The following is a 20,980-nucleotide window of genomic DNA, read 5'->3' on the forward strand; positions in this document are numbered from 1 at the left end:
TATTATTATTATTATATTACATTCAGGAGGACACACCACGGGTTTCCTTCTTCTTTCTTTTCTTTCCAACAATCATAATTATAATTATAATTTATTATTTATACCCCGCCCATCTGGCTGGGCCTCCCCAGCCACTCTAGGTGGCTTCCATAGAAACCAAAAATACAGTAAAATATCACACGTTAAAAATTTCCCTGAACAGGGCTGCCTTAAGATGTCTTCTGAATGTCAGGTAGTTGTTTATCGCTTTGACATCTGCTGGAAGGGCGTTCCACAGGGCGGGCACCACTACCGAGAAGGCCCTCTGCCTGGTTCCCTGTAGCTTTCCTTCTCGCAATGAGGGAACCGCCAGAAGGCCCTCGGCGCTGGACCTCAGCGTCCGGGCAGAATGATGGGGGTGGAGACGCTCCTTCAGGTATACTGGACCGAGGCCATTTAGGGCTTTAAAGGTCAGCACCAACACTTTGAATTGTGCTCAGAAACGTACTGGGAGCCAATGTAGGTCTTTCAAGACCGGTGTTATATGGTATTGGCGGCCGCTGCCAGTCACCAGTCTAGCTGCCGCATTCTGGATTAGTTGTAGTTTCCGAGTCACCTTCAAAGGTAGCCCCACGTAGAGCGCATTGCAGTAGTCCAAGCGGGAGATGACCAGAGCATGCACCACTCTGGCCAGTGTTATTCACCTTTAATACTCACCTTTTTCAGTGTAACACATATTTTTATCTTGTGATATTCAGATGAAGAGAGGTATAACAATTTAATAAATAATTCCCAGTTGGAGCAGAGCTAGAATATCCGGAAGCCCTTGGCCACCCAGGGCAAAGGAGGAAGAACAGTGAGAGAGGCCTGGACAGGGAATCTCCGCTAAGATAAGCCAGTGTCAGGAGGCGGGTGCGAGACCCGGTGGCATATAATTATTATAAATCATAATTGGGGTGGGTGTCTCAATCTGGCCTTCCCAGCAGTCAGGCTCCAGCTGCTTTCCTTCTGCATCTCGAGCTCTCTCCATTCAAGAATGCAAGGCTGAGAGATGGAGGTCCAACCCCAAGAACATTGTCCCACTGAGCACTCCTTCAACCGGCCACAAGCACCAAGCCTTGTCACTATATATATGGGTCTCCCAAAATGGTCAGTATGGACCATTATATATGGGTCTCCCAAAATGGTCAGTATGGACCTCCTGAGGCCAAAGGGACTCTGCAGGTGATTAATAAACATCTAGAGGTCGAAGGGGACAAAATGTGGCCCAAGGGGTGGAGGATTATAGTGCAGAGGATGAAGAACTTCATGATGAACTTAGGACCCTGATGAATATTGGCTTCATGGAACATAGAGCAGCTCCCTTTCCTGTGATAAACCATTTTTTATCAAACGTAAAGCCCACACTTAAACTGTATTCTAAGATAATGCTGCTTCATTAATGCTTAATTAAAGGTTAGGAAAGGCTGATGATGCATTACCATTATTTAACATTATTTCATCTGTCTTTCCGAAAAATTTCATATGGAGGACAGGAAAGAATGTACGAGATGTCAAAATAAGAGCAGGTGCTAATTGATGTGTGTAATATTCCTTTGTTCTCTTCCTAGGTTTCCTTTCCCCCCGCTCCTCCCTGTTGAAAGAAGACAATGGAGAAGGCAGTCAAAATTCTGGAGGGCCATGTCCAATGGGAATAACAAAGAAACCATATAAATTCATGGATTGTGAAAAGAGAGAGGAGAAACAGTTTGAAAGTATGGAGTGTGGGAAGAGTTTCACTGACAGTGGAACACTTGGAAAACATCAATGGACTCACACAGGGGAGAAACCATTTAAATGCATGGAGTGTGGAAAGAGCTTCAGTCAGAGTGGACACCTTAGAATTCATCAACGGAGTCACACGGGGGAGAAACCATTTGAATGCATGGAGTGTGGAAAGAGCTTCAGTCAGAGTGGACACCTTAGAATTCATCAACGGAGTCACACGGGGGAGAAACCATTTGAATGCATGGAGTGTGGAAAGAGCTTCAGTCAGAGTGGAGACCTTAGAATTCATCAACGGACTCACACGGGGGAGAAACCATTTAAATGCATGGAGTGTGGAAAGAGCTTCACTGAGAGTGGAAAACTTAGAATTCATCAACGGACTCACACGGGGGAGAAATCATTTAAATGCATGGAGTGTGGAAAGAGCTTCACTGAGAGTGGAAATCTTAGAAGTCATCAACGGACTCACACGGGGGAGAAACCATTTGAATGCATGGAGTGTGGAAAGAGCTTCAGTCAGAGTGGACACCTTAGAATTCATCAACGGAGTCACACGGGGGAGAAACCATTTGAATGCATGAAGTGTGGAAAGAGCTTCGGTCAGAGTGGACACCTTAGAATTCATCAACGGAGTCACACAGGGGAGAAACCATTTGAATGCATGGAGTGTGGAAAGAGCTTCAGTCAGAGTGGACACCTTAGAATTCATCAACGGAGTCACACTGGGGAGAAACCATTTAAATGCATGGAGTGTGGGAAGAGCTTCAGTGACAGTGGACACCTTAGAATTCATCAACGGAGTCACACAGGGGAGAAACCATTTAAATGCATGGAGTGTGGAAAGAGCTTCAGTCAGAGTGGAGACCTTAGAATTCATCAACGGACTCACACGGGGGAGAAACCATTTAAATGCATGGAGTGTGGAAAGAGCTTCACTGAGTGTGGAAACCTTAGAATTCATCAACGGAGTCACACAGGGGAGAAATCATTTAAATGCATGGAGTGTGGAAAGAGCTTCAGTCAGAGTGGAGACCTTAGAATTCATCAACGGACTCACACGGGGGAGAAACCATTTGAATGCATGGAATGTGGAAAGAGTTTCACTCAGAGTGGATACCTTAGAATTCATCAAAGGACTCACACGGGGGAGAAACCATTTAAATGCATGGAGTGTGGAAAGAGCTTCACTGAGAGTGGAACGCTTAGAAAGCATCAACGGAGTCACACGGGGGAGAAACCATTTGAATGCATGGAGTGTGGAAAGAGCTTCAGTCAGAGTGTACACCTTAGAATTCATCAACGGAGTCACACAGGGGAGAAACCATTTGAATGCATGGAGTGTGGAAAGAGCTTCAGTCAGAGTGGAAACCTTAGAATTCATCAACGGAGTCACACAGGGAAGAAATCATTTAAATGCATGGAGTGTGGAAAGAGCTTCAGTCAGAGTGGAGTCCTTAGAATTCATCAACGGACTCACACGGGGGAGAAGCCATTTAAATGCATGGAGTGTGGAAAGAGCTTCACTGAGAGTGGAAATCTTAGAATTCATCAACGGAGTCACACGGGGGACAAACCATTTGAATGCATGGAGTGTGGAAAGAGCTTCAGTCAGAGTGGGCACCTTAGAATTCATCAACGGAGTCACACGGGGGAGAAACCATTTAAATGCATGGAGTGTGGAAAGAGCTTCACTACTAGCGGAAACCTTAGAATTCATCAACGGAGTCACACAGGGGAGAAACCATTTCTGCTGCTCCAGAGAAGCGGACACGGAGCAATGGATCCAAACTACAAGAAAGAAGATTCCACCTAAACATTAGGAAGAACTTCCTGACAGTAAGAGCTGTTTGACAGTGGAATTTGCTGCCAAGGAGTGTGGTGGAGTCTCCTTCTTTGGAGGTCTTTAAGCAGAGGCTTGACAACCATATGTCAGGAGTGCTCTGATGGTGTTTCCTGCTTGGCAGGGGGTTGGACTCGATGGCCCTTGTGGTCTCTTCCAACTCTATGATTCTATGATTCTAAATGCATGTAGTGTGGAAAGCTTCAGTCAGAGTGGACACCTTAGAATTCATCAACGGAGTCACACAGGGGAGAAACCATTTAAATGCATGGAATATGGAAAGAGCTTCACTACTAGTGGAAACCTTAGAAATCATTAACGCACTCACAGGTGAGAAACCATTTAAATGCATGGAGTGTGGAAAGAGCTTCACTGAGAGCGGAACGCTTAGAAAGCATCAACGGACTCACACACAGGGGAGTAACCATTTAAATGCATGGAGTTTGGAAAGAGCTTCAATAGAAATGGACACCTTAGCAAACACCATTGAACTCACAGAGTGAAAACCACTTACTTATATGGAGTGTAGATAGCTATTCAATCCTGATGTTCTTACAAAACATCAATGGACTCACAAGGAGGAGGAGAAGCTTTAAGAGTTGAAACCCAACAATCTACCAACAAACTGAAAAAGCAGAAATGATTTGAATGGAAGGAGTGTGGGAAGTTCTTCTATTACCTTATATGTATATAATTTTATATGCAATTTGTTTTTATATGGAATTTATTTACAAATTGCTACATACTTTCCAGATACACATTTATTTCATACTTGACTTCCTCTCCATGGTTTCCCCATAGAATTTTTAAATTCCTGCATATTTCAGATATTTACACCTTACCTTTTCCACACTCTTCTCCAGCAAGTTTTCAACTGTTGTTTTCCATTCAGCTCCTACTTGTGTTTGTACATGTTTATAAAAATTCTTTAAATATTCAACAAAAGGTTTCTACTCCTCCTTAATGTCTGTCTTGATCTCTTATTTTCATAGTTAAATTTGCCAATCTGACATATTCCATCACTTTTAACTGCCGCTCTCTTGATCAAGTGTAGCTATCTCTTGATTTTGCCATTTTTGTGCATAAAGTACTTTTGCTGCTGTCGTTCATCTGTCTTCATGGAACATTTAACCCAGTTATCCCTAAAAGAAATGGTTTCTTCAGGAGCATCACCCTAAGTAAAGTAATTTTCTCCCTAGTTATAATTCATCTGGTTGGCTGAAAGCCACAAAGATGTTTTCTTTTCCAACAAATCCTTATACATTTCCCAAGCTCTTTATAAATTCTTCCTAATTACATAATTAATTACAAAAAAAGTATTTGGTATTTTGCCTTCTTTTGAGATACCTTTCTGCAGTGTTCTGTCTTAGTCCAGTGATACTACTCCATTAAAATCGCCCATAATAATTATATTTCCAACATAAACCTCAGACATACTTTCATCCAATAGTTGGAAGAAATCTTTCTTTTTCCTCATTAGGTGCGTCAGCTCCTACCAATAATATTTTTTTCTCCTTCACCATCACTTTCACTGCAATAATTCTTCACCTCTAAAGATCTGTTTAGAGTCCAGTTTGGAATTCATATATAGTACCACCCCTCTTTTCTTTGTTTTATCTGAATTCCTGTCCTAGTCCTTTATTTACCAATAATCATTTTTGTTGTTATTTCCTTGTGAAAATATGTGTAATTTTATTTCATTTGGTTTTGTTGTTCAAACCATTCACATTCAATGAAAACAATTTTAAATCCATCATTGAATCCTTTAAACAGTTTTAAGTCCCCTTTCCCCTTATCAGCTATCTCCCTCCTCCAGCTCGTCTCCCAGCTCTTTTTTAAAATATATTTCCTCTAGAATGCCTCTGTTTTTATTGGCCCTTGCCATCTTTGTTTCTTCCCTATGTACCGTATTTTTCGCACCATAGGGCGCACCGGACCATAGGGCGCACCCAGTTTTTAGGGGGGGAATTCAAGAAAAAAAATCTTTTTACCCCCCCGCAGCCCCAAAGAGCAGCGTACAGGCTGCACACAACCTCTCCCTGCCCGAGGGGTTGCGTGCAGCTATGGAGGAAGCCAAGGCAGCGAGCGGGATGGATCCCGCTCGCTGTTTTGGCTTCCCCTTTAGCCCCGTGCAGCCTCTCCTTGGCGGAGGGGCTGCACAGGGCTTCCCTGGCTTTACTGGGAGGTGGGGGGATTCCCTCACCTCTCCCAAAAGCCCGCAGAAGCCGCACGCCTTTTAAAAGGGCTGCACGGCTTCTCCTGGCTTTCCTGGGAGGGGGGGGATTCCCCCACCTCCCGCAAAACCGGCAGAAGCCGCGCGCCTTTTAAAAGGGCTGCACGGCTTCTCCTGGCTTTCCTGGGAGGCGGGGGGATTCCCCCACCTCCCGCAAAACCGGCAGAAGCCGCGCACCTTTTAAAAGGGCTGCACGGCTTCTCCTGGCTTTCCTGGGAGGCGGGGGGATTCCCCCACCTCCCGCAAAACCAGGCTCCCCCCCGCCAGCCTCCTAGACAAGTCGGGGGACAGCGGCAAAGGCGCGCTGCGCCCCTGCCGCTGTCCCCCGAGTTCGCGGGGCTGGCGACAGGGAGGAGCAGGCTTCTCCCCCCGCCAGCCTTCTAACCAAGTCGGGGGACAGCGGCAAAGGCGCGCTGCGCCCCTGCCGCTGTCCCCCAAGTTCGCGGGGCTGGCGACGGGGAGGAGCAGGCTTCTCCCCCCGCCAGCCTCCTAGCCAAGTCGGGGGACAGCGGCAAAGGCGCGCTGCGCCTCTGCCGCTGTCTCCAGAGTTTGCGGGGCTGGCGACGGGGAGGAGCAGGCTCCCCCCCGCCAGCCTTCTAACCAAGTCGGGGGACAGCGGGAAGGGCGCGCTGCGCTGTCCCCCGAGCTTGTGGGGCTGGCGGTGGGGCTCTCCTGAAGCCTGGAGAGCGAGAGGGGTCGGTGCGCACCGACCCCTCTCGCTCTCCAGGCTTCAGCGAAAGCCTGCATTCGCACCATAGGACGCACACACATTTCCCCTTCATTTTTGGAGGGGAAAAAGTGCGTCCTATAGTGCGAAAAATACGGTACATAAAAAAATTCCCTTCCAGGAATTCTCAACTAAAGGGAATTGAATTCTTCTTGAGCGCATCAGCCAGAAACTTATAGCTGGTTCTTTTCTTCAGCAATTTTGAGCATTGTAATCAGTTTTTCTGGTAGTGTGTTTGGAGTTCTTCATCTTGAGTTTCATAAAATCAATCAAACTCCTGGTAGTTTATTTGCTTTTGCATAAGCTGATTTCACTCTGAAAGCAAGAATCTCCATCAAGTCGGTTTTTTCTTTCTTTCTCCTCTTGTTTCTCCTGCTCTACTTTGGTTGAGGGTGTCTTCCTCGTCTGGCCCATAGTCAAGTTCTTGTTAACACCCAACATTTTTATAGCTTTCCACTTTAGGCAGAGTGCTCCGATGTTCCAGTAACCCCAAAGCCTTATGGGGGGCTATACCCACACTCTCTCTCCCACCCCCATGGCACCTGTAGTAAAGTTAGTACTTTGGCCAAGCGGAGAGTGAGGCCTTGTGGGAAACCAGCAAGAATTATGGGAACTAGGTCCTGTTGCTTTAACCCGTAGACCCGTTGGCTCCAAGGGCGTGAAAGGTTTACTATGGGAGAGGAATTCTCTGGATAATGTGAAGGGTTGACACCTGTGAGGGAAGTTATGTATATCCAGCCGGTGATGTTATCTCCCTGTTAATTGCCCAAAGGAGGTGCATTTGCATAAGCTCCAAGAAAGGGAGGAAACAACTTTGATCTAGGCTCTGGAGTCTTAATTGGCCCAGATGACAGAAGTTAAAATTATTAACCCACAAGCTGGTCACTGGAGAATTCAAATGTAACCAAGAGTGGTGATTGGGCCTGGGGGATCTGATTCCACGTGCAAATTAGGGATAAAAGATCTTGAGAATGGCTGGGAAGGCGCGCTCTGCAATCCACAAAATCGCCCGGCTGCTGATGTTCCACCTAAGCAGCTGTTCTTTTGTGCTGAAGATTTCCTAAGACCTCTGAATGCGGATTTCTGAAGGACTCTGAACTCTCCTATCTTTGCCTTAGAGTGTAGAAGTGAGTATTAGCTAGCTATATTTTGCAACGTTTTTATTTTCTCTTTACTTGTAATCTACCAAAAGATGTGCCTGCTTTTTAGCATGTTCTTTATGTTTTAAAATAAAATTTAAGCAAGAAACTTTCACTTGTATTGTGTGTGCCTTTCCGGGAAAATAGCTAAATCCAATGCCTAGCTTCTTGGTTGTGCCTTACTAAAGAATTTCTACCTGCAAGCTTGTGGAAGCAACTTGTAGTTTGGGGTTAACCGGGAACGAAGAAACACAGCCGTCTCCCTGGAGCTGTGGCTTAAGGTAACCCTGGGACAAGGGAGTGGTGGCAGCCTTACCAGTTCTGTTTCGTCCTGTTTCTGAAAAGGTAAAAGGGTCTGCCAGCCTTGCTCCAGAAACCTGGTCTGGCCGGAGAGCAAAGACAGGTGAGGGAGGGGCAAATGGTTGGGGACCAGTTTACCACAGCACCTGATCTGCTGCGGAGGGTGCATGGCAGGCAACTGAACTCTGATGCGACAACCTGGAAGTCCCAGAGCGGTGCATCAGTTAGAATGGGATGCTTAAGAAACCTCTACAGATTCTCAAAGGGGAGAAGAAAACATTTAGATGTATGGAGTGTTTGACGTATTTCTCTCAGAGTTCACTTTCCTTCCCATCAATGAACTCAGATAATGGGAAATCAGTCTTAAATGCATGGAGTGCATGTGAAGTTCTGGTATTTGTATATAAAGTTGTATAGACAGGTCTTTAAAGAAATGAAGGTCATGTCTCACAAGTAAAATAGCAGATATAATATAATGTTAGATAGGGAGGGGAGAATCTGGAGTGCTGGGGTGAGTGATGATGGGCTGAGAGCCAGCTGATTTTGGGGCCTTGGTGGTGTTACCGGAAAAATCCGAGGGCTCCCTTGGACAAAACAAATACACCAACCAGGATAACTTGGAGCAAAACAGCAGCCTGTAGGCTTGGCCTTTATTGAACTGTTGCAACAGGGTATTCCCTTCACTTGCAGGAGAGAGGAAAAGACCCAGAAAAATAGTGCCAGGTCTTATAATAACTTTTGAAATTCCCCTCCTCTAGGTCAAGCCCACCCCCAGAAACATCATGCATACATTACAGAAAGGAGGGGTTGAGGGAGGAGTTGGTGGAGGTAACCTGAGTGTCCTGTCACCTGGCTGGTTCCTCCTTTCCCCCTCCCATGAGTCACTTCCAGGAGACAAAGGGGAGTTGGCAGTTTCCTGCCCCCAGAGGGAAGATCTGATCATTGTCCTTTGTTTCAGTCCATGCTGAATCCACTCCCATATGCAAGTTCTTTGTGATCTTGATGGTCTTCTGTCTGGGATCATCAGGGTTGGCATAGCAACTGGGCAGGGCTCCTGTGGATGTGCTGGGATGGTGAAGGGATTATGGCTGACCAGGACTAAGCCACCCCCCTTTGATAGTTCTTGTCATATGGAGTAAAATAAAAATGGAACAGTGCAATCCGATGTATGGTTGATTTTCTATGAATTTATAACAAATATGGCGTATGCAGTGTGTGAGTGTGTGTGAAGTTTGTACAAACAGAATGATTGGGGTGGGGGGGTTCCTGTTACAGTTCCCCCCTTCGGAGATAAGATTGCAAAGGTGGCTGCTTTGCAATCCTTTTCTCCGCACACTTTAAGGTGGTAAATATTAACCTGCTATTCTCCGTCCCAGATGTGTGTGTCCATGTGAACCTGAAAGGGATGTGGATGTCATGCTACTTTAAGGATATTTGCATAGAAATATAATGGTGTAACAGTGCACATAGTTGGACATAGGATATCATGTAAAATTAATATTTTGTTGCTCAGTTACTTGTGGCATTCTAGTACCTTGGAAGAAATATTTTCTCAATAGTGGCGTATGCTTTACATTTAGCAGGAAGGTCCACTAATGACTGAAAAATGCAATTTGCTTTGTCCCCCGCCATTTTTTGTGTTCTCAGGTGTAAAGGTAGCTCTTCTGTGGTCTCACACCGGCCTGGTGTCACAGGAGTGGCAATCCCTGGTGAATCCACTTAGGGCTTTCATATCAACCATGTTGCCTGGCACTCACCACAGCTGTCACAGGTTTGGGCACTTCATGAGAGAAATGTCTTTGCCTTGGCCATTCTATGGGATTTTATTATTATAGGCTTTGGTCTTGCAGTCATGGGAAGTTGCTCACTTGCACATTAAGGACCAAAAAGCTAATTGCAGCCTGGATACACTTGCCCAATTCAAACTGAGTCCAATTTGAATTTTTCTTGCCCCATGGTTCTCAACTTTTCAAACCAATCTGTTAATAGGGCACTTGTCCAAATAAGTCAATTTAACTCTATAAGGGATTATTCCTGCTAAACCAAAGCATATGCACCTTCATGTATCTTATCAGCTTCTCTTTGGTTAAGTGAGTTTTAGCACATTTTAAAATGGGTAGGGAAGTTGGCAGAGTGCCAGGTGGAACAACAAAATGTGGTTATAAATTTATCTAATTCTAAACATTGGACTACATAATAGCCTGGTCTGTTAAAAGGCGTAAAATGTATGAGAATCCTCCACTGGGTTGTAAGGAATAAGACATTAAACATAAAACACAGAAAAATAGCCCCCAAAATAGCCCCCCCCATTTGTGGAAATAACACACTGTCAGACACATTTCAACATTCCTACGTAATAACACATAATACAAAACAAACTAATTAAATATCAGTTGCATATCTTGAGACAATTGGGATATTTATGTATGCATCTTTTGAATCCTGGAGCACAGTCTTGAGGTTCAAAGTGAGAAGATGTCCTTGCAATTCAACTCCACCCCCCTTTGTCAGCCCCACTTCCCCTTTGAAAGAAATTGCTGTGGCCACTTTGAAAACTTTGGTGTCTGTTGTTGTTGCTGCTGCAGGTAATAGTCTTGTGGTGGCGAAGCTTTTCATTGGATCTGTAGTAACACATCTGTAGAAGTGATATCCTGTAAGGGGCAGGGTTTTGGGGACAGAGTTAGAAAAGGGAAGGGGCGAAAGGCAAAAAAGGATGTCCTTCAGTTTCCGTGGGAAGCTGCAAATAATAAAAATCTTAGCGGAATAAGCATTTTATTCCTTTCAATATTATTATCATGTTTCCATATAATTACTGTTATTATCTGTTTAGTTCGTTTGCTTTCCTTCACTTAGGAGAGAAAGAGAACTGTAAAAAAATACAAGGTTAAAATAATAATGAAACACACACACACACACACACAATGACTTATGAGGAACGAAAAATAAATAAATGCTAAGACACACAATTTTAAGAAATCTGAAGTAACAATGAAAATAAAAGAGTGTTTCTTGATGTGACAACATCGGCTAGAATGTTAATAGCAAAATACTGGGAAATGACTTAATACCAAGAAAAAAATGAATGGCAATTTAAAGTTGTGCAAGTACCTTGAACTAGCCAAAATGACAGAATTAATAAGAGACGCTCAGGCCAAAGGTAAACAAGTACCATTCCACAAACAATGTTTGGTTGTGCTTTGATTAACTTCATAGACATCATGGAAAAACGGATTAAATAAATGAAAACAGATTATTTGTAACTTAAAAAGTGTCAAAGCCACAAAGAGATGGAAGTCACTAATATAGCAGGAATTCAGACTTGTTTCACAGAACAGAAAGAAAGTTGCTGTGGGAGGGGGGGAAAGGGACAAACACTTTGTTATCGGGGTTCACATATCCTGTTAAAAGGGGAAATTATTTAATGTGAGAAGCCTGTCAGGAAATGCTGTTCCTAAAATTCCCATGGGGGGGGGGGAATGCTTTGATATTTACCTGTGAAAAGAATTTGGCATGTTAAGATTTGGAACCTGGAAAGCTCTTGACTTTTGATGGGCTAGGTTTTTTTTTTAACCCTTTTGTCTTACGTAGCCCCTGGAGCAAAGACACATTAAGGGTGATTTCCCTCAATGGTTCCAAGTTTTTTTACATAAGGAAATTTGGATAAGTTTCTCCCTGCAGGTGAAGCTCTCAAAACCTCCTCTCTCCACCCTACAGTTCCCCCCTTTCCTCTCTCTCTCTTTCTCTCTTTTTTTTGACTGATCTAGCCTCTGTGTATGTGCAGAGTTCATGTCTCAGCAAACCTTTTATATTATTGAAAACGTTGCATCCTTTGGCTAAATTACCATTTGAATAAGGGAAGGGAAGGGTATGGAGTAGATTTTAAAAATAGGGTTAATTTTTTAAGCAAAAAAGAGAAACTGAGCAATTAAAGTATTCAATAAACTTAGCAATTGTAGCCCAAGCAAAAGGGACTGCTTCCTTTATGTACAGGAAAGGGCTAATATCACTCTGGCTATTCGCGGAACAATGCCACGCCCTTATATATGGGAAAAAATGGCCAGAGAGTCAGAATTCATAGTTTTAATGATAAACACTGTAATCACTCAAATGCTTGATATTACTAGTTGTGCTTCAAAACATCCCAGCTTCACCTCTCACCTTTTAAAACTAAAGAGCAAAGCTAGGCTGAATTTCAACTCCATCACCACACCAGAATTTAAGAATTACCCTCCAAGGCTTGCAGACACATGTTCCTTCCACACAGCCACAAATTGGGAGAGTTGAAAGAGACCCTGGGGTCATCTAGTCCAATCCTCCAAAATATAGGGTTCACAGCAAGATCTCACAGCAAGATTTGTACTATCAAAGAGACATACACATTTAAGTACAGATTTACAACTGGGAAAGGAAACATCTATGCTCCTATCATGTACTAAGGAAGAGGAAAATAAAAGTACCCAACTTTACACAGAACCCTTTTAGCAGATCTTGAGATAGTTTGAGTGAGTTTGCTTCCTTAGACTAAAGAATGCAAGTTCCTAGTGAAATGATATTTAAAGGAAGATTGAAGTGAACAGTTTTTTTTCTAAGATAGGGAGAGGATCTTTTATTAAGCATAGTTAAAACAGCTATAGATTTGATTTAAAGGGAACACAAAAGTGAATAGGAAAGTGAGATGCAGGGTACCTTGGGAAAGATTGCTCCCCCCTCTTTGCGGTTTCCTTTAAAGGAAGCTTACTCGGGAGTAAATTTACCTGGCACAGAAGTAAGAAGGGAGAAAAAAACTGAAACAGATAGAATGAAACGGGGGGGGGGGGCATTTTCTGAGAAAAGAGGCCAGGAAGTCTTATAGAGACTGATATCAGGAGCCTTACAATAACTCTTCTGTCCAACCAAATCAAAGTTAAAACTGGACTCACATATTTTTCTTAGAAGGAACACCATACTTTCATAGGCATATGCTTAATGAAATACAGTGGTGCCTCGCAAGACGAAAAGAATCCGTTCCGCGATTCTCGTCGTCTAGCGGTTTTTTCGTCTTGCGAAGCAAGCCCATTGATTAGCGCTACAGCGGTCTAGCGGCTTTCCGTGATCAGCTGTTAAGCGGGTTTTTCAGCGGAACAGCTGATAGGCAGCTTAGGAAAAGGGGGGGAGCGAAAAAAAACCGCGGGGACACGCAAGATTTTTTCATCTTGCGAAGCAACCCCATAGGGAAATTCGTTTTGCGAAGCGCCTCCAAAACGGAAAACCCTTTCGTCTAGCGGGTTTTCCGTCTTGCGAGGCGTTCGTCTTGCGGGGCACCACTGTACATACACTGCATTTTAGCTTGAGAGAGCAGTTGGCTCAACTAGGCTTTTGCAGCAGAAACATTAGGTTAACTTCACATTCCAAAATAGACTGGAACACAGGTGTACTCACAAACTCAAAAGTTACAACAAAACATCATTTACCATGAGACTTAAAATCACCCTCCTCACTTAAACTAGAGGAAGGAGGTGGGGTAATCCTTTCAGAACACAAGTAGCACGTATACAGGATTTTACCACTTGGGAGGAAAACTCTCTTTTAGAGCCTCTCAAATAACAAACATTTGCACACTTCATTCTCCATTTTGTCTTGTTTAAGAATGATAAGGCCCAACATGGCTTCCTTAGATTTAAAATTTTTGAAGCAAGCTTGCAATTTAAAAACTATGTGCATTTAAGAACAGTCTGTGGATGCCGAGGCCAATGTAAATACAAACCCTTGAAATATTTCTAAATCTTTGAGTACATCTCTTATTCATTTTCCTTATTTATTTATTATTCTTTGTTCAGAGAAACTAAGATCTCTAATGCGTGGGCTCTCAGGCTGGGCTGTTATTATATCTACTGCCTTCTGAGCACCATTAAGTTTACGGTTTCATGTTCTAGCTTTAGGTTATAGTTTAACAACACAAATTTGATGTGTTCAGCTCTCCCTAAGGGTTCACACCCTGATTTTGTTGAAGGATCCCTGAGGTGGCCGCTGTGCCCTGGGTTCCAGGTGGTGAGCCTAAGCCACCCACTAAAAGTTACAACGGTCTCGTACTTTGTACTTGAAAGACCATTTTGCCCCTTTATTTTATTTTTTCCCAATTGGAGATGGCAAGGTGGAGGGGCATATTAGAATCCTCTCTGGGGCAAAAAGGCTTCATGGAAGCTTTGTTGCCAGGAGGAGTCCAGCTAGGGTGTTTAGTGAGCTCCCATTCTCTCATATGTTATTATTGAGCCTTTTCCCCCCGTTAACGAAATACGCTAAAGACAGAAAGAGTGGAAACACACACACAAGGGAGGAGGGGCAATGGGAAAGAAAGGGGGGACAGATAAAAGATCCTTTCAGTACTCAAAGTACCCTTGACTAACACAATTCCTACTTATCTCTAAACCACGAATTAATTTCTGGAAATCTCAAACCTGAACCTGAAACAAACCACGGGTCCCTCTGCCCAGAAACTCAAACCACGGGTCCCTCTGCCCGGAAACTCAAACCACGGGTCTCTCTGCACGGAATTCCTTTACCTCAGCGCTGTTTACAAGACTAATCCTAGTGTGGGGCCCCAATTTTCCCCTCTACCATCCACGACAGCCTCCTGCCTAGCCTTTGAGACTAAGTTTGGAGTCCCCTACTGAACACCTGCGCAATGCAGTGCCAGATCGGGGTCCGAGAAAACAACCAAGGTTTGAAAGGAAGCAAATGACCTTGCGTTAAAATACTTTTGAAAAGACGCCACCGGACGACTCCGAGGGAAGACGTCAGAGAAACAGTAAAAGAGCCACGCTTTCCCGGACTCAATTCCAAGACGGAAAACGGGGGAGAAAAGGAAAAGTTTTAGACGTCCCTAGACGACTCCGAGAGGTAACGTCTGACAGAAAAGTTCCGCGATTTCCTGGCCACTTTCCGAAAGGGAAAATCGGGGGAGAAAAGAGGAGAGTTGAAAACGTTCCCGGCCGACTCCAAAGGGTAACATCAGAAATGAAAGAAGGAAAGTCTGGCTGTCGTGGGGACGTTACTTTCCCACCCCCCTCCCAATGTATTTACTTCAAACCATACTCACGTTCGAAGATGTCCCCCGCGGATCCCGGGATCTTTTCCCATTAGCTGGCTTGACCTTGCCTTTCCTCCCCCTGGTTGGGCTTTTGGTGACGATTGATTACCGCCCGCAAAGAGGAGGCAGGGAGAGGAAGAAGGATCCCTGGGCTAAGGTTGCCCAGTGGCGCCCGATCGCCTCTATCTCCCTCCTCACCTTTGCAGGAGAACCAAGTGTCCCTGAGCATGGTCGCCAAAACTGTTACCGGAAAAATCCGAGGGCTCCCTTGGACAAAACAAAGACACCAACCAGGATAACTTGGAGCAAAACAGCAGCCTGTAGGCTTGGCCTTTATTGAGCTGATGCATCAGGGTATTCCCCTCACTTGCAGGAGAGAGGAAAAGACCCAGAAAAATAGTGCCAGGTCTTATAATAACTTTTGAAATTCCCCTCCTCTAGGTCAAGCCCACCCCCAGAAACATCATGCATACATTACAGAAAGGAGGGGTTGAGGGAGGAGTTGGTGGAGGTAACCTGAGTGTCCTGTCACCTGGCTGGTTCCTCCTTTCCCCCTCCCATGAGTCACTTCCAGGAGACAAAGGGGAGTTGGCAGTTTCCTGCCCCCAGAGGGAAGATCTGATCATTGTCCTTTGTTTCAGTCCATGCTGAATCCACTCCCATATGCAAGTTCTTTGTGATCTTGATTGCCTTCTGTCTGGGATCATCTGGGCAGGGCTCCAGTGGATGTGCTGAGAAGGTGAAGGGATTATGGCTGACTAGGACCAAGTCACCCCCCTTTGATAGTTCTTGTCATATGGAGTAAAATAAAAATGGAACAGTGCAATCCGATGTATGGTTGATTTTCTATGAATTTATAACAGAAATGTGGTGTATGCAGTGTGTGAGTGTGTGTGTGTGTGTGTGTGTGTGAAGTTTGTACAAACAGAATGACTGGGGTGGGGGGGTTCCTGCTACAGTGGAGAGAGTTGGAAATGTTGGTGTTAGGAGTTGTGGTGGTAGTTTGGGAGCAGGGTTGGTGGGATTAGTATTATAGGAACAGCATCATAACTCACATTGATGGAACAACAAAGACACCAAAAGACGAAAAGCATCTTATACATAGACTGAAAGGGCTTAAAGTCAGTGAGAAAGAGGAGGATTGGTTTGAGAAGATACTGAATTATTTGGGTAGGTTTGAACAATTTGGGGCAATTAAAATGTTAAAAGTTAAATAAACCTTGTGGAGGGAGGAGTGTTAAGGTATATAGAATTGTACATATGGTTGAGCTGAATATGTTAATATTGAATATGTATATTATTGAATATTGTATACCCAATGTATTTTTTATTAATAATAATAAAAGACACAAAAAGAGTAGAAGCGTCTTATACGTACTGTTAATATTCAAAACCTCATATATTGTTATTATAATAATTTTATTAGTTTTTTTATTAATAATAATCCAATATAAGCCACATTAATACAATACCAATTCATAATACAATTTAAAAAGCCAATTATTCTATTCCAAATTAAGCATTTTTTGATGACTTCCCATGTTGTGGTCTTGGGGAGATGCTGTTGTTGTTCCTTCTCCTGCTTCCATTCTTTTTTAATTCAAATAGTTCAGTTCCAATGTTGCTCCTTAATCTTCGCAGCCACTGATGTAGCCACTTGGTTGGTATTTAGCTATTCCATATCTTTCAATTTGCCAGGGCGGTTTATATCTTGTAACTTTCTGTGTGAAATATCTTTTAAGGTTGGTATTTCCCTTCCTGTTGTAATCTATTATTTCCGGTATTCCCCACCCCAACCCCACTCCGATAACTTGATTCTTGCTGTGCAATCGACTCTCCCATCTTTCATTGGCATTTTGCCTTTTCCCAGTAGTGATGTATGGAAGTGAGAGGTGGACTGTAAAGAAGGTTGATTGCTGAAGAATTGATGCTTTTGAATTAAACTCCAGCACCATAATTGGACAATGTTCTCGAAGCTACCAGCATGAGTTTGACTAAAGTGCGGGAGGCAGTGGAAGACGGGAGTGCCTGGCGTGCTCTGGTCCAGGGGGTCACGAAGAGTCGGACACGACTAAACGACTAAACCACAACAACAAGGGCTGACTTCCAGCTTTCCATTACTAATTACCATCCATTAATAATTATTTTCCATTAGGAATTATTTTTCTTGAGTGAAGGATTGCCACAACATAAAACAATGTAGTACATGTATGGAGAAAGAACAAAGGCTGTTAGGATTTCAGGCTCCCCAATGCTGATTTTATGTTTGTTATATATTTCACACGCCTGTCTGAGTGGAGCGTGAGAAAGGAAGACTGTCTTATCTCCCTTCCGGTGTGAGACTGTGAAACTACTTTCACTTTTATGTCGTTCTGTTTTGTTGTTGGAGCTGATGAGAATGGATGCCATTATGCATATGTATGTAAATGTTATGTAAATAAATAGTAGTTTAGAACTAGGATGCTTCTTTCTTCTGCTGTGTTAAGCCAGAAGGCTAGTGTGCACAAATCAAGATGGTTTATGTCGCTGGAGAAGGGGATGCCTTTTCCAGAGCTATGCTCACCGGAGGACGCTCGGAGGGAGATCCAGAAGGGGGGCTGCAGGTAGGCCAGAGCGTTTTCCAACAAAGGCTTCCCTTCACTCACCTTCCAATCCGGCCAGACAGGAAGGACTGGCCTCCTAGCTGCGAATCTTGCATGAAGGGGGAAGGTGGCAGAGCAGAGAGTGGGCAGTGCCAGAGGGAGAGGCCCAAGGTCTCTGCCGCCTCCACATCTCCCAGGGGTTTAGCCTGTATCTGGACTGCACCACTTCAGCCTGCAAGGAAGACCCTCTTTTCTGGGATACATGGATTCCACCACTTGGGGAAGCAGACCAAGTCAGGGGGGAGGAGATGTCCAGCCAGGACCCTCCTCCCTTGGGAGAAGGAGGGCACTGGGGAGCAGTCCATCCTGCCAGCTGCCTCCCCTGCAGTCTGAGGCGGGACAGATCCTGCCCAGCCATAGATCCACCACTCGGGAGGAGTGCAACTTGCGCTATTGATGCTCCCCTGAGATTTCCTGTAACAGGAATAGCAGCTCCGCTGGGTCACGTCCTTGCATGACAGAATGAGTAACAGAATGAACTTCAACAGGGACAAATGTCAGGTCCTGCACTTAGGCAGGAAGACCCACCTGCACAAATAGAGGATGGGGGACACCTGGCTGACTAGCAGTACATGTGAGAAGGATCCAGGGGTCTTGGTGGACCACTAGCTTAACCTGAGTCCGCAGGGTGATGCAGCAACAAAGAAAGAGAACTCTGTTCTAGGCTGTAGGGTAGGACTCGAACCCATGGCCTCAAGCTGCCAGAAAGGCGATTCTGACGAAACCTTTGCCAGCAAGAGCTGTTTGGCAGGGGAAGAGACTCCCAGGAGAGGGGGCGATGCTCTGGCTCTGTCTTCCAAGGGGGAGAGGAAGGGGGGAGCCCTGGATCTGGAGAGGAGGGGCGGCGGAAGAGCGCTTTGCTACGAAGGGGGAAAACCTTGGCATTTCCATCTTGCCTTTGAACCAAAGCTGTCCTGCGAGCAGCTCACACAAAATCAGCGGATCTATCTATATATACATATAATGGCGAGGGAGAGCAGCATTTAGGGTGGTCCTAAGTTACTGCTCCGAGTCCCCAAAGGGCGCAGCAACTCCGGTCTACGTTGCGGGGCTGTTGTAACGGGGATCCCCTGCCTCCCCCCCCCTGCCTCCCCCCCACCCCGTCGGGAAATGGGGGTGAGACTGACCGGACCCCCCCTCTCCCGGCAAGGGATTAAAAGGGGGGGGGATATCACCTTCCTGCCCCGGAGGGCTTTTTCCCAGTTGGGGGGGGGGTCTCCTTCCCTGCCGCCTCCGGGGATCGAACCCGGGACTTTCTCAGGAGAGAATCAGGAAAACGGAGCTGGTTTGGGAGGAGGAGAATTGGTGTCTTCGGGGAGGGAGGGGCCACTCATTCCTCCCCCCCCCCCGTCAGTGAGCTCCGCTTCCTAGGGAGGCAGGGAGGGGGGCCAAGGGGGGAGGGGAGGGGCCTGATCCACCTTCCAGAAGAGGAGCAGCTCTGCGGAGGAGGAGGAGGAGGAGGGGAAAGAGGTGCGAAATATATCTTATATATTGGGGGGGGGGGAGAAGGAGGCGCTTTTCCTCCCCCTGAATCTGCAAACAGGGCAGCTGGGAAGGGGGGGGGGTGAAAGGAAAGTGGGGGATTCCTCCCCCTCCCCCCCCTTCTGGGGATCCGGCGAGCGGGGGAGGGGCTGGTTTAGGAGAAAGGAGCCCCTCCCCCCGAGGGGGCGCCTCCTTGGAGACCCCCCAGCCCTTTGTCTTGCGGGGAAGGAAATGGGAATAGCGGAGCGAGCGAGGGAAGCGGAGGGACAGAGAGGACAAAGAGGTAGAGCTGCGGGGGGGGGGAAGGGGGCAGGGACCCCCCCCAACAACAACAACTCACGTCTTGTGCGCTATCAGTAGAGGCCCCGATGCATGCAATCCGGCTGAAGATCGGGGCCCCTCCATTCGCAGGGATTGCATTGCACACACCCCCCCCAAGAGATCAGCCTTCCTGCCTTTTACTATGGGAAATGCGGGGGGGGGGCCTTTCTGCAGAGGGAGCACCGGCAGGGTTTGCATTGCAAGAGCTCCTTTGCAGCGCAAGAAGATGCTCAGCTGTCTTCGCCGCCTCTATTGCATCTGCAGAAAACAGCAGCAGGAGACTTTTTCAGGTGGTTCACAATTTAGCGGAACCACCTGCGACATCTGGGCCCAGTACGGGCCACATGATCTCCTGCAATGATTTTGCAAAGCTTTTTGCAGATAAAATCGCTCAGATTCGGGAAGAGGTAGACGCCACCATGGGAGCAGGACCGGGGCGGGAGAGTGCTAGAGTCCTGTCTAGTCAAGTTGCGTGGGATCAATTCCAATCTGTTACCTCCGAGGATGTGGACAGGCTGCTTGGACGAGTGAAGCCACCCACCTGTCTCCTGGATCCTTGCCCATCCTGGCTTATAAAAGCCAGCCGGGAAGGGCTGGGCGATGGGCTTCGTGGGGTGGTGAATGCGTCCCTCCGTGAGGGAGCCTTCCCAGACCCGCTGAAAGAGGCGGTTATTAAACCGCTTCTTAAAAAACCATCTTTAGATGCGGCCACGATGGCCAACTATCGCCCAGTCTCAAATCTTCCATTCCTGGGCAAGGTGATTGAGCGAGCGGTTGCCGAACAACTCCAGGCACGCCTGGAAGAAGCGGACCATTTGGATCCCTTCCAGTCGGGATTCAGGCCTCATCATGGGACTGAAACTGCCTTGGTCGCACTGGTTGATGATCTCTGGCAGGCTAGGGACAAAGGTGAGAGCTGTTTCCTAGTTCTGCTGGATTTCTCAGCGGCGTTTGATACCATCGACCATAACATCCTTCTGGACCGTCTTGAGGGGCTGGGAGCTGGGGGCACTGTCATACAGTGGTTCCGCTCCTTCCTCCTGGGCCGTGCTCAGAAAGTGGTGGTGGGGGATGAGTGTTCAGACCCCTGGGCTCTCACTTGTGGGGTGCCTCAGGGTTCTGTCCTCTCCCCCATGCTCTTCAACATCTACATGCGGCCGCTGGGAGAGATCATCAGGAGGTTTGGGCTGGGTGTTCATCAGTATGCGGATGATACCCAGCTCTACCTCTCTTTTAAATCAGAACCAGTGAAGGCGGTGAAGGTCCTGCGTGAGTGTCTGGAGGCGGTTGGAGGATGGATGGCGGCTAACAGATTGAGGTCGAATCCTGACAAGACAGAAGTACTGTTTTGGGTGGACGGAGTGGGCAGGTGTGGAGGATTCCCTGGTCCTGAATGGGGTAACTGTGCCCCTGAAGGACCAGGTGTGCAGCCTGGGAGTCATTTGGGACTCACAGCTGTCCATGGAGGCACAGGTCAAATCTGT

The 20,980-nt window shown here is 46.1% G+C and overlaps 4 protein-coding genes across 4 annotated transcripts in view; 3 read left to right on the forward strand and 1 right to left on the reverse strand.

Moving 5' to 3' along the window:
* Nucleotides 1–20,980, forward strand: part of LOC310701586 (uncharacterized protein) — a 127,847-nt gene that overhangs the window by 62,917 nt on the left and 43,950 nt on the right. The gene's annotated exons all lie outside the window — the stretch shown is intronic.
* Nucleotides 1,152–3,993, forward strand: LOC310701386 (uncharacterized protein). Its single transcript, XM_083492172.1, has 2 exons — nucleotides 1,152–1,165; nucleotides 1,590–3,993. The coding sequence occupies exon 2, from the start codon at nucleotides 1,667–1,669 to the stop codon at nucleotides 3,557–3,559; it is 1,893 nt and encodes a 630-aa protein (XP_083348298.1). The 5' UTR covers nucleotides 1,152–1,165; nucleotides 1,590–1,666; the 3' UTR covers nucleotides 3,560–3,993.
* LOC310701520 (uncharacterized protein) overlaps nucleotides 14,246–20,980 on the reverse strand; it is a 236,561-nt gene continuing 229,826 nt past the window's right edge. Inside the window, exon 3 of the mRNA XM_083492525.1 lies at nucleotides 14,246–17,154. The gene's annotated coding sequence lies outside the window, so the exon portion shown is untranslated. The remainder of the gene's footprint in view (nucleotides 17,155–20,980) is intronic.
* Nucleotides 19,206–20,980, forward strand: part of LOC310701260 (uncharacterized protein) — a 33,734-nt gene continuing 31,959 nt past the window's right edge. The window contains exon 1 of the mRNA XM_083491866.1: nucleotides 19,206–19,458. Within this exon, the coding sequence (XP_083347992.1) occupies nucleotides 19,407–19,458 (52 nt within the window). The 5' untranslated portion in view covers nucleotides 19,206–19,406. The remainder of the gene's footprint in view (nucleotides 19,459–20,980) is intronic.

Source organism: Podarcis liolepis, assembly GCF_965112155.1.
Source record: "Podarcis liolepis genome assembly, chromosome: 2".
In the NCBI taxonomy this organism is placed as follows: domain Eukaryota; kingdom Metazoa; phylum Chordata; class Lepidosauria; order Squamata; family Lacertidae; genus Podarcis; species Podarcis liolepis.

Coding starts and splice junctions, on each gene's coding strand:
- LOC310701386 (XM_083492172.1), top strand. CDS start 1,667: ATGGGAATAACAAAGAAACCATATAAATTCATGGATTGTGAAAAGAGA.